The 14,296-nt window shown below is 39.5% G+C and overlaps 1 protein-coding gene across 1 annotated transcript in view; it reads left to right on the forward strand.

Annotated features, from left to right (window-relative positions):
- The window catches only part of MOCOS (molybdenum cofactor sulfurase), a 406,588-nt gene that overhangs the window by 152,889 nt on the left and 239,403 nt on the right, over window positions 1-14,296 (forward strand). The window contains exon 4 of the mRNA XM_074945194.1: window positions 9,946-10,587. Coding sequence (XP_074801295.1) covers window positions 9,946-10,587 — 642 coding nt within the window. The remainder of the gene's footprint in view (window positions 1-9,945; window positions 10,588-14,296) is intronic.

Below are 14,296 nucleotides of genomic sequence, written 5' to 3' on the forward strand. Positions count from 1 at the left end.
CATGGTGTGGCCACGTACAATCAACTTAATTAATTCAGAGGCTCGAGGTCAAATTAGATAAATCGACTTAATTTTGTCGTGTAGACAAGCCCTTAGATTTGCTAATCAGAAATAGGGATTATTCTAGGAACAAAGACCTTAAATGAATAACTTGCTACATGCGCCTGTAACTAGTATGCTGGGCATGAAGTCTGAAACAGGTTACTCAACCTGCCTCCAGCAGTTCTTGTAAAAGTTGAGTGGTTTTTGGTATCCTATGATATACTAGATTCAAGCCCTAACATTTTACAATGTATAGACTATGTGGAGATGCATAAAAAAGGAATGTATGGTCTGTAGCAAGATGGGAGGAGTTGTGGGGGGGGGAGGAATACAGTAACAGTAGTTTGCCAGGGTGTCCTTCAGGGTAAAATGATATAATAAACCCATCAAAATTTAAAGCTGGCCTAGGCAGCAATAGCTTGTGATGTAGTAGAAATGTCCATACTAGTAAGAAGCTCTCCTGATAGCTGCCTGTGATCTTGCTTCTTCCTGGTGTCTATTACAAGTGGTTTAATTATTCATTGGAAATAATATTTGCTGTAAATATAGCCTGGTTTTTACTTCACAGATCATTCACAAACTCGTTCTGAGTTATTCTAGTTCATTTGTTATTTGTAAGTATCTGCCAAATAGATTATGCAAATAAATTTCATTATGGTTTGTTCATAAACTGCTCACAGCGATTATTCACTAATCATGTGTAGTCTTGAGTAATTGGTCACCTAAATTACAGGGTATTTTTTGTGCTTCCTGGCAGGATGGCTCAAATAATACACACGATGAATAATTAATTCAAAATAACAAATAAAAGACTTATGGTGGGAATTTGCAGACTTGCTACAACTGATGAAACTTTTGGGATTCACAAGCATTTTCACAAATACCTGGCAGCTATCCAAATACCTGATCCCTACCAGTTAATAGGAAAATGATTTTGCAACTTTTATTCACTAAAATGTTCACAAATCATTTTTGAAACTGTATGACTCTTTATCCCCTTGTCTATCAGAGAAAATGTAGGCTTAATTACACAGAATTCACAATTACCACATGGAGGTTTTTTCATATGCCTGCCATGTTTATTAGCGCGGGCTGCTGTCAAAGATGATAGGGATGTTTTTGCTTTACAACAATGCTGTTCCAACAATGTGGAGTCAGTCTGGGGGATATTGCTTGGTGTGTTTGTCAGTGCCCCGTGCTTGTGTCAAGATTCAGATTGTATATGATACCATAATACCAACTGAAATTCTACTGTGTAGTTCAGATATGCCTGAGAGAAACCCCAGGATCCAAACACCTTCTGGGACTGAATTCATAGATATTTTTTTTTTATTTTTATTTTTAATTCTATAACTTGGGTTGAACAGTATCTTTACTTTGCAGTGTATGTTTCTGTATACTTTACCAGCTTGTGCATCTTCTCCTGCAGGAGACCATCAGGTAGCCTTTCGACTCCAAATATTACTCTGAGCATAACATGAGGCAAATCTCATACAGACTGCTACGTTAGTAGCTTCACAGAATTTGGGGGAGGTTCACCTAGTAAAAACCAACCATGTCCATGGACAAACAAATGGGTATTCCACTATATATCTCTTATGGATCAATTGGTTCCCAGGGAGATAAATATAATGGAACATAATGCTTCAATTCAGACTTGTAAGTGGCTAAATAATGTATTGCTTTCAAATAGAAAAAGAGGAATCTTTCCATCCTCCAGCCGTGACAATTGGAGCTTATCAAGTACATCCCCACTGGCAGGATATTTTATAGATTTAGTGGGCCAAATTCAGTGATGCCATAAGCAGCAGTGATGTAAGTTACATGCAGTGGGTAAGATTCCATTCTCATGTACATCAGAGATAGTGGGAGTAGCTGAGATCCAAATCTGACCCTTGTGTAAATTGATCAGAAAATGAGTATAACTGGGTGTAACTGGTGTATAAGTAGTGTAACTGTAGGGAATCAGGTATTTGGAGCATGATTGTAACTCGCATGTTGGCAGCAGAAAGAAAAAAACTGAAGCTGGAAAAAGCAATTAAAAGGATGTTGAAAGAGAAATACACAGGACTAAATACTGTTCTCATTTACATGAGGGTCACTTCATTGAAGTCAGTGGAGCTGCACCTAACTTGGTGTGCATGTAGGGGAGATAGTGCATCTTAGATTTGCTTTGAAAACAGTTTTAAGAAAAAGAAAAACTTATATATTTTCTCATCCAAAGAATTTTTTGCTTTGGAAAGATAAACTGGGTAGATTAGGTTCCTGCTTGAAGATGCTTAGTGTATAAAACATGTATAGGTTTCAAATTGGTTTTGGTTAGGAATTGAGATGTACGTAATAAGGAAAGGAGATCTACCTTTTCACTGGATGCTGTGGAAAACAGGGAATGAAGAAATTGTATCTGTTCAACGCAAAGTACAAGACATTTCCTGAAGAGCTTTCTATTTAATTCAGATAATCAATGCTCAAATGAGGGTTATAATGATAAGTAGTTATGCTATGCTGCACTTTTATTACTGCCTGCAGGGAAAGAAGGGAAAATGCTGGAGTGTGCTATTGGTTTAAGTGATGCACATGGTTTTGCACTGGGGTGGATTTCACCCTAACTGAGGGTACTGTGCCTAGGGGTCATGTAAAGAAAGAAGGAAATAAGAACACACTAAAAGGGTCATTGCTACATATCGCAGGTTCAGTAGTATGATGACTCTATTGACTCTCGGCTGGGTCCTGTGCAGATATTGTTAATGACTACAACAGTGTACATTGCTTTAGGGTGTAATTTTAGTCCTCACTGAAGTCACGTATTTGGAGCAGGACTGTAACTGAAGTCAGTCTTTCAACTGACTTTGCCAGGAACTGGATCAGGCCCTTAGTTGATCAAGGAGAAATGTTACACCCTTTCAAAGAGAGAGAGATTGGTTCCAGAGCAGAAAAGCACAGAGATGGTGAAGTCTTTGGGGCCAGGACTGTGCACCACAGTTGAGTCCCAGAGTCTGAGTGGAGCCTTTGAGCATGAGGGTAACAAAAGTATTTGATGATGATAAAAGTAAAGAATTATGTGCACAAGGGCAGCTGATGATGACACCCTGTTTGCTGAGCATGATTTAAATTAATGCCTATCAATAGGCAATGATGGCCATATCTTCAATTCAGAAACCCTAACCCAAACCCTAGCCATGAGTAAATGGCTTTGCCAGCTAACACCAACAGAAAAAATATCCAATTCAAAAGTGAATGTAAACGTCAGCACTAAAAATCACAAACTACTTTGCTACATTTGGGTCATGCTAACAGTAACATGAATATATGGGAACCAGTTTTAATTATATTGTAACATGGGAAGCAAATCAAGCAATGTGAGTTTTTATCAGGGTTTTAAAAGTCTTTGGAAAAATTTTCATTCCCCTTGATTTTCAGAGAGTAGGGAGGGTAGAGGCAGGACTTTGCAAGGTAGCACATTTTGAAAGTGTTTAAAGCCTAAAAGCCTAAAAACAAAACAAAGACTGTTAAGAATCAAATCATCTCACATCAGTTATTCTCTCAAAGGAAAATGGAAAGTCCAAGGCTGCATCTACACTAGCCATGTTAGGGATGGAGAACTCTTCCACCATTATTCAAGCGCTGCTATAGCTCTGCCATTCGTAGCCACAGTGGAGGTGCTAGTGTAGATGGCTACTGGTAGTCCTGCCACAGTGTTGTCTCATCCTGGTTAGTCTTCATCTAGATGACATAGTGCTTTAAATATCAGTGGCTGCTGGCACTTTCTCTGTAGTGGACTTCAAGACCTGTGGTGACCCCCACCAGAATTTGTGAGCTCCTTCTCCTGTTTTGATCAGCTTATAGAGGGACCATTGCCGAGCAACACCAGTTGCTCTGCTTACCTTCCCCTGCTGGACTACAAAACCTGGGACTGCTGCCTCCTCAGCCCTGTCAAACCCTGCTCGCACCACAGCAAAGGAGCAAGTCAGGTCTCGGACTTTCATTCATCATTCCCCACATGGCAGTGGCATCAGTATCTTTAAGGAAACAATTATCCTGGTAATCATTTCTTTCTTGCTGCAAGTTTTTTGGATGGTAAAAGTTTATAACAATATAAAATACGACTACAGCTTGCAGCAGTGAGCTACAGTAGATCAAGCCATCAGAGCTTCCTACAGCAAGTCTCTAGTCCCGCTGACACCACCACCTTATGTACTGCGATAAATAAAATCTTCAAGAGTGTAATAAAGGTGATGAACATGAACTGCATTTCACTATAATGGGATATGTTTTCTACTGAGACACAGAACATTAGGGAGTCTATGTGGAATAAATAGCCAGTGCTTCCCAATTATGTCAAAAAGGAGACTATAGTACTGTGAATTGCAGTGTTCATTCAGAAGTATGAATGCTACTACCGTTAAATACTCTGATTTAGTTATGGCAGTGCTGCTATAGTTCAGGGGTTGATGGTATTTCTTTTATAAACCTTATTCTGAGGTGCTCTGAGGTCAACTTTTTTCATCAGCACTGTGTTCTAGTGTAGACTATAAATTCTCAAACAGGAGTAATTTGGGAGGATAAAATTACTTTAAAGGTGGTTTTTTGTTTTGATTTTTTACTTTTTTGATGTCAAAAATGCTTCAGCCAAAATATCAGACTAAGGCCTAGATTTTTTTCAAGTTATTCGTGTGTTGCTCCACTCAGTGTTGCGATGTTTAACTGATTTAGGAGACTGTCTTAATCTCAAAAGTAATTTAGGTGCCCAACTCCCATTAATTTTAAAGATTAGGTGCCTAAATGCCTGTTACTTTTGAAAATGAGGCTTACGCTCCTAAATCAATTTGGCACTGCAATAATGAGTGGAATAACACCTATATAACTTTAAAAATCTGGTCTTAACTCCCTTTTTTCAAAAGTCAATTAGGGTCAAATTTTCAAGGTATTCAGGCACTTAAAGATAGGCACCTAACCTGCTTAGACACTTTTGTCAGTCCCATTAGGCGCCTAACTCCCATTGAAGCCAATTGGACCTAGGCCCCTAACTTGCTTAGGTGCTTTTGAAAATTCCATGAGGCACTTATTTGCATTTTAGGTGCCTAAATACCTTTGAAAATCTGGCCCATTAGGCTTCTAAGTCATGTAGGCACTTAATTTTTACCCTAAATCTTGATTCATTTCTTTGAAACTGTCACCTGCAGCGGCTAAATTGAAATACTTAGAATCAAATACAGCAAAAATATTCCATAGATTTTATTCTAAGAATTATTCGCAGCTCCTAAATTTAACGTATAAAAGTAAGTGGAGTTAAAATATTGATTTCTCTTCAAGGTCAGTTATTCAGCATATATGACTCTTTCAAGTCTACATAGTTGAATTACATATCCTTATTTTTTAACCAGAAACCAAAATATATTTTCCGCTGTAGATTTGCAAAGCTGTGTGTATGCTCAAGTTCCCTTTAAATGATGGAAAATATTCATTCATGTGTCTTATTACAAGAGTATTCACCTGCTCTGCTATGCGTTGTTAGGCAACAGCATGGTTTTATTAAACTCTAATCCCCCCATTCCTGTATCTCAGCTTTTGTCATTTTAAGTCTTGGGCCAAATTTAGTAATGGGGCAAGTGAGTACAACTCCCAGTGGGAGTTGCCCCTGTTTACTCTGGGGTTGAATTTGTCCCTCTGTCTAGGTCTGCCTCTCTTCCATCTCAGCTTTGCAGCACAGAAAGGCTGGCTGGGAAGAAGAGCAAGGAATGTTTAAAAGATAGATGAGGGCTCAGCTGAGACAGATCTGATAAGCTCCTTCAGTATAAAATTTTCTTTACGGCTGTTTTGCTCTTATGAAAAGATGCTAAATCTGAGTGGTTTGTTCATGTTACCTGGTCTCTGGAATAAAACTGTGGGCTCAAAATGTATCCTTTGAGAGTGGTTATATATTTCGCTACAATGCTGAGACGCATCAACAGATAAAGAGCTCACTGTGTTATAGAGATTGGCTTGTAATCGCACAGTCTTGCTTTTTGTAAATGCTTTCAAAACTCAATTAAAAAAAAAAGAGACCCTAACTATAATCTCCCACTGTGATTATAGTTAGGGTCTCTCTTTTATTTATATATATATACACACACACACACAGAGGGAGAGTGCTAGCTATAATTTAATGTTACAGGCACTACATCATGGCTACAGAAGTGATCTTAGCAATTTTTTTTTAATTTATTTTTTGGCCACAGATAATCCTACTGACTCACCCACCCACCAAAAAATTACTTATTCCTGTTCCACCCTTTCCCCAAGAAAAAAAAAAGCTAACGGACTTGTCAGGGACTGGGGCATGGGCAGCCATGCCTAATGGTCAGAGCAAAGCTGGGAATGATCACATAGAAATTATCACAGCTGCAGTCTGAAGCACTGAGCAGTTGCTAGCAACAGCCATTGCTGGGCTTAAGAGTGGACCTGGCAATGCCACTTAGGCAATAAGGTGCTCTGGTCAATGAGGTGTTATAGTTGCAGTTAGTCAGCTGATCCAGGCTCTGACAATTCTAGTCCCCCATCCGCACACCTCTCTGCATTAATCTGAATGAATGAGAAGAGAATCAGGTTAATTGAGTCAGATTAATGTCAAGGCAGGCAGTTCAACTACCCTTCTACTGCCATATGTAGAGGGCTACTGTCCCAGCCAGGGTTCTGTTCACTTCTTCTGCACTGCATGTGAGCTCCAGATTGGGACAGAGTATTGGAGGTAGGAGAGTACAAAGGGTGGAGACCAGGGACTATGGATGTGATAGAATGAATGGGTGGGTGGGTGGTGAGGATATGAGGCCAAGACCTACAGTAGAAAAGGGGGAGAAAGGAGTAGAGAAAATGTCTGGGAAAAGGAAGAGAGGACAGAAGCACAGAAAATGTAAGAGGGAGAAATCTGCACTCTCTTTCCTGCCCACACACTCATCCTGTGAACGCTTCTCTCACTGCACACCTAAACATCCCCTCTTACTAAAATAATGGCAGCTCCTAGAAGCTCCAACTAAGATCAGGGTTCCTTTGTACTAGGTTACTATACAAAAACATACTGAAAATAGATCCCAATAGACACAGAATGGGACAGGAAACAGAGAGGTGCCTTCTCCTAGGTCACACAACAAATCAGTAGTAGAGCTGGGATTAGAACCCAGGTGACCTGAGTCCAATCTAGTGTCCTATCCACCAGGCTAATCTGCATCTCTTGCTATAGGTTTTTCCCCTCCAAGACAAATATGCTGGAAATTGAGTGTGGTTATCTGGTTGCTCTATAAATTATCCTAAAAAATAAATACACTCTCAGACTATAAACATTTGCAGAAACTCAAACTCAGCTGATCTGTTTCAGAAATACCTATCTAATTTCTTTCAGATTAATCAAACAGTTGTATTTAAAGGTTAAATTCAGGTTCTACTGATATTACTGCAAATCCTAAGAGTTTTTCTTTACTCATTGAAGACCTCAATTGAGTCTTGGTTACATCACATTTCAAAAAGCTAATATTCTGAAGAAGCCAGACTGAAAGGTACAGTCAAGAAAATACTTAGTAGAACACACGTGTGTGGATAAATCTGCTGCAGTCTATTTTCTTTCCAGTTAGGGTGACCAGTTGTCCCAATTTTACAGGGACAGTCCCAATTTTGGGGTCTTTTTCTTTTATAGGCTCTTATTATCCCCCACCCCCTGTCCCGATTTTTCACACTTGTTGTCTGGTCACCTCATTTCCAGCACAATTAAAATTTCCTGGTGGTCATGAAGGTGGAGTTGGAATAATTTCAGCATGATTTTTTAACTCTGTGTTCAGTTCTCAGCCATCACTCGTACTGGTTATTTGTTTTGTCCAATGCCTATCAGAGTTGCATGCCAGGCCCAGCTTTTGCGTTTTGAGGCAGGCCCTAAACTGTAAGGGATTCCTGCCCACTCATGGGTTAGGGAGCCTTGGGTTGATCTGAAGTAATGGTGCCTAGAGAATTGCACCTTTTAGTTTCTGGCTGCCTTAGTAAAGGAATTTTCTGTTACTTAAAAAGTTTATGGGGACCCATCGAGGGCTAGATCTGTAGAACCCAGTGCTTGGAGTAAAGCTGGCAGCCCGCGGACCAGACTGGACTAATACATTACAACACTCCCAGCAATGCCATGCAATAGGGCCAGTTCTAATAACTCCCTCACTGGAGTCAGCAGCACCTATGCTCTGATTTTCTCTGTCAGAGTTGTGATTTGTTCTGCTTCACATGCCAGGTATATTCTCTCTTAAATAACTGTGTGTAACTCTCATAGATGTTAATGGAAGTTTATGAATGCGCATCGTAAGTAAAGACCCCTGTGGCTAGCAAGGAAACTGCATAAGAGTTGCAGCTGCTAGTCTCCCTCCTAAGAGACCAAGTGTCACTTCTGAAACATGTTCAGTTTTCTCAGTCTGGATCACGGGAAGTCACAAGGTTGCTTCTATGTAGCGTCTCTCATGAGGCAGCACCGAGAACAGCCTTATCCATCTCATCTGCTTATTCCAGCTTCCCCCTTCTTATCTTTGGTGGTGGTATTATTATTGTATAAGTATTTTACAAACAGAGGGCAACTTTCTGTGCTAACGTACTCCCCCATACAATCCCATTGACTTTCATTGGGGTGTACAATGGATAAGAGAGGTTAGAATTTACTTTATCCAGAAAGACACTTAATCTGCCCTGAAAGAATTTACAATCTAAAATAGCTTGAGAGTTATGAATTGGACAGAGTGGGTGGTGGGTCTCCATCTAGCTATTACAGTTCAAACATCATCATTAAAAAGTAAGTTCATTTACTTTTGGTGACATCATAGCAGAATTTTCAGAAGCCTTCTCAATCCATCGCTAACTTCACACTCTCAACAGCTGACCTCATAGGGATCTACTGCACACCCCTTCCATCCATCTCCACGCTGGTCATCCCCTACCATAGTGACCCACCACTTTTCCTTGCTTGATAACCTTCCTTGCATGATAAGTTTATTTCTATCTCTATGCCCACAGTGACCAAAGTACTTAAGTCTGCACCTGTTGATTTCTGAGAGCAGTCTACTTCTCTCTAATGATATTTCTAACACTAAAAAGTACAGAAGATGGAATAAGTCTGTTCTTGCTAGGATCTGAATTAAGATTTCTCAGATCCAAAATAAACTGGTTCAATACTTGAACTAAAAAAAATTATCGTTATCTGTTGGTAATAAACGTTGTATTGTGCTCTTCTGGCTTTTCAACAACTACTAGGGGAAATCAGAACATGCTTATCTCATTTTAATAAAAATACAAGACCCTAATAGAGTGTTCCATCACTGTGTATACTGGGTGAAATTCAACCCTGCATGGAGGGCCAGAAGACGGCATTTTTGTGATTTAAGTGATGCATAAAACATCAAAACTGGGATTAAGTGAGGCTTAAATGGTGAATAGACATTGTGCTTGCAGCTGCATTGTGTTAATTTCACCCAGTTTTGATTTTCATTAAAAGTTTGTGATCAAAACCAGAACTCAAGCAAAATTCATGTAGAGTTCAACCCACCCAACCATAGACTGCCATTGAAATAAAGGGAAATGTTGCCATTGTCTTCAATGCAAGCAGAGTTGGGTATATATTTTGTAGGATTGAGACATACACTGCTCACAGTGACATCAGTACAACTCTGTTGTGCCAGTTTTTGCAAAATGTGAATAGAGTAACTTCAGTCATACTTGTGCAACTCCATTCTGCTAACTGGGAACAGTACTTGGCCAGGCCTGTTGACTTAGATTTTATTTAGGTCCTGGGGTAAAATAATTCATAGCAAGAAAAAAACAAATGTTACTGTTTGATACAATGCGCAACAGATATGAAATACAAGAAAATAACTCCTTTGGTATCTGGTTTTTTTCTTTTCTTTGCAGAATATTACAACACTTCAATACAACTGCAGAAGATTACACTATCATTTTCACATCTGGAAGTACAGCTGCACTTAAGTTGGTAGCAGAAACATTCCCTTGGATACCTGAAGGCTCGGGGCATCCCAGCAGTCGATTTTGTTACCTAACTGACAGCCACACATCTGTGGTGGGTATGAGGGGGATAACTGCTGCGATGAATGTGTTATCTGTTCCAGTGAAACCCAAGGACATTTTATTATCTGAGAAAAACAGAGTACCAGCTAAAGAACAGAACTGCATGACACCTCATGTTTTCTGTTATCCAGCTCAGAGCAATTTTTCAGGTACCAAATATCCTCTTTCATGGATACAGGAGATAAAATCAGGAAAGCTCTGCCCCATCACAACACCAGGAAAGTGGTTTGTTCTACTGGATGCGGCTTCATATGTCAGTACCTCTCCATTAGACTTAACAGTTCACCAACCAGACTTTATCCCCATTTCATTCTATAAAATCTTTGGATTCCCTACTGGTTTAGGAGCATTGTTGGTAAACAACCAAATTGCACCCTTCTTGAGGAAAAGTTATTTTGGAGGTGGAACTGCAGCTGGGTACCTTGCAGGAGAAGAATTTTACTCCCCAAGACCATCCGTAGCAGAAAGGTAATGTGTTCTTTCGCAAAATCAGGATTTATGTGGATGTTGTTTGCATTAGAAAAGTGTGTGTGTTCTGGCAGTGCTTATTTATTAAACTATGAAATAAATCCATATTTATGTATGCAGTTTTAAAGAACTCAATATCTAGCTTGGTTCCTTAGTATTTGAATATTCCTTTCTTATTAAAAATCCTCATTAAAAATATCCCATCCTTAGCTTGACATAGTTTGTTGTGACTGGTAAAAATACAAGCATTCATTTCGTGACATGAAAGCCAGTCAATGGCTTTATTTAATTTAGAACCGAAGACCTCACTGAAATAAAGCTGTCTTTTGGAATCTCCAAATTCTGAGCAAATAAACCACAGTAGGACATACATGGTGATAGGTCACAATTAAATTTGAAGTTAAGGTCCATAGGTATACCCGGTAAAGGGTTTTGGGATTGCTGTTACTAGGAGATTAATCAGAGTAAAAGTCTTTGTGCTTACAATACAGTATATTACATTGGGCAAATATTCCAAGGTCTGTTGTGATTCTGTGAGCAGGAGCTCTGCCTGGAGGAGGAGCAGTTCTCAGGGACGGAACGGAGGGTTGGCGTGTAAGGAAAGTTGGGGCTGTGGCCACGTTCCCCCTCTTCCCAGACACACGCCCCTCTGGAAACTGGAAAGCTGAGCTCAGTGATATTTGGGTTCTTTCCTCCACTCCCTCAGTGCTAGCAACCACCTATGTGGATGCACTGAAGAGATGTGGGTCCCTCCTGCGTTTCTCACATCCAGCACAAATGTACAGAGGGCAGGCTTAAGGTTAGCCTTTAAAATTAAACTACAATAGTTGGGGGGGGAGGGGAGGGGAATAGTATGTAAAACCAATTATGCCCATCATTCATTTATAGAAATGACTATCATAATGTATACACATGTCAGCTGTACAAAAGCCTGTATCTGTAATAATTTACCTGTCTCTGCTTTACATATAGTGCAAACGGCTGCATGCATTCTTCACCTAACTGTATGTTAGACTAGATTTAGAATGTTCCACATGTGTGCAGTGGTACTTTCATTTTGGCTGCATTTTATAGTTGCAGGCTGTTTATTATCTCCCGAATGATGATCGACACTGAATGATGATCGACACTGAATGAACACTTAGTGTTTACTTTTTAAAATATCTCCAACAGCGAGCTCAGTCTTTTGCTTCTCAGGCCAACAGGGGTTAGAAGTTGGAATCTCCATCTTTGGAGATTTTTAAGAGCAGGTTAGACAGACACTTGTCAGGGATAGTCTAGATAATACTTAGTCCTGCCTTGGATACAGGGGACTGGACTAGATGACCTCTCGAGGTTCCTTCCAGTCCTACGATTCTTTTATTCTAAGTATGATGGAGGTATTTGAAGGTAGTGGTGGTGGTGAGGGTAAATGACACCAAAATGATAGGATCTCAGGGAACCCCAGCCTCCCATCGAAAGCCAAGTATTAATGAGCATTAATTTGACCAATGCATATTTCAACTAGGGAGTACTGTATTTCTAGAGGTAATTGGGAATTGGTTGTTATGAGAATGTTATTCTTTGAAACTGACTGTGTGTAAGATAAAATGTTCTGAAATGTTTTTTGCTATTTTAAAAATGTCAGTCTGTCATTGAACAGAGATCTGTTTATAGCACTTATTTCAAAAATATTCAGCTGACAGTCCTATTATCAGCCATGCTATTTTGCCTAAAAGACTCTGACTGTGAGCTTTGGAGGCTGTGTCCTATTAAATCCAAAGAAGCTAGTTTTATTTATTTCCACTACATAGTTGGAAATAAGGGCATTTTCCAATCTGATTCCTCATCTGATTTTCAAATATGGGGGGCCTTAGATACCCAGACCCTGCCTTTGCATACTCAAGCACATAAATTACCATTTCACATACCAAAGTATCAATATGAGTATCTGAATGCTGGATTTTAGTCATCGTGTTTGAATATTGATGTCTAACCCTTTATTGATTATATGAACTCATAATATTTTCTAGTTATTCACATTTAGCATATAGTCAGTGCTAGCCAGAATTATAACGGTATTATGCCTGTCTACAGTTTTGACTATTGAGGCTGAAATTTTCAAAACTACATCAGGAATTTGCATGTTAAATTCCTATTAGAAATTAATGGGAACCTGTGTGGCTTTGAAAATCTCAGTCTGAATCTCTCAACTATTTATCAAGACATTTCTTTACAAGGTTATGAGATTTTGTTGTAAGTGTTATTTCTAGTCACAACACTGGAACAGATCAAACTGTTGGGACCCAGCTGTTACGTTTAAAATGTACTTCCTGGCCATCATTGACAAGGCTAATATGCTAACCATATTTCTGGGCCCATGACTGAAGCAAATAGGGTCATCTGTGCTCATAGAGACAGTAACGTTTGCCAAGTTATAACTCTGCCAGCTTCTATTATCAGATGCACCTCTTTGGGGCTCCTTCTGTCTTTTATCATTTGATATTTGAATATTTTTAAAGTGCTAGTCTCTTAAAAGTGCTAAAAAGTTCTTTTTAAAGTGCTAGCTTCACACTAGGAGGGAATATAAGAAGACATATTCAGATATATATTTTATTTCAGAAGGAAACTTTTTTTAAACTAAAAAATATTCACAAGGTAGATTAGAAAATGTATCTCGGAAACCCATCTGGCGGAAGGAATTCCCTGTCCACACATAATCAGGGCTTAGTTTACTAAGGAAATGGCTTCTTGCAAGGCTGTGTGAGACTTGAGTGGAGATTTATAAGGTAGTGGCTTGCTTGTCATTCCTTCTCAAGGCTGACACAATTGATACTTTTGCCTTATGGGTACACTTTTGCTGATGTTACTTCCATATTGAGAGCACCAAAATAAGGTATAATTGACATCATCTTGGACTCTTTTAGATTCCATAGACTCACTTAAATTCACCTCTGATTTTTTCCCATTGTATGGTAGTAATCTCTCTTCCTATCCCTAAACACCCTTAAAAACTTAGTTTTTTATATTTTCATCCATGTATCAAACAGCTTGACAGATTATCGTCATTCAGCAATCTAGCCTCATTTTCTGTCTTTTTTTTTCTGCACATCAGGGGATAATAACATATGATTTGTACAGCAAGTGTGGAGTGATAAAATATTCATCCTCTGCCCTATTTTTCCTTTGTATTTGGGATTGCTATTCCGATGCTGATCATTCTGGAATACTTAACTAAAAGACACCAGAAGCTGTTTCTATACCTGTCAATAGGATGGTTGTGTCTATCCACTAATCTGGAGTATCCCAACTTGTTAACTGCTTGTTTGGGGAGCACGTTTCATTTCTGAGTGTATCTTTTAAGAACAACCTTGAAATCCAGCACCCTGACATCCACTCCAGGGGCTACACAAGGGCCAATGTACTACTTAGCTCCCACTTCAAACCCATTTTAAAGGGCAAGTTCTGATCACAGTATGTAGCCGAATTACCTTGGCTGGGTACCGGGGAGTGCTGCAGGAGCTGAAATCTCTGTGTGGAGCAGCAGTAGATCCACTCTTTGGAGGCTACTTCTGCTGACAGGCTGTTGTAAATAGCCCCTGTAGCTCTACTACACCCCTTCTTTCAGCGGGAGGAAAAGACCAGAGGATCTATGTAGTGGTGGATGCTCTGGTCCACTCCCCGACTCTACTTTAAACACACTCTCCATACCAATAAGTGGGGATCTTCT

This window comes from Natator depressus, chromosome 2, assembly GCF_965152275.1.
Source record: "Natator depressus isolate rNatDep1 chromosome 2, rNatDep2.hap1, whole genome shotgun sequence".
NCBI lineage: Eukaryota > Metazoa > Chordata > Testudines > Cheloniidae > Natator > Natator depressus.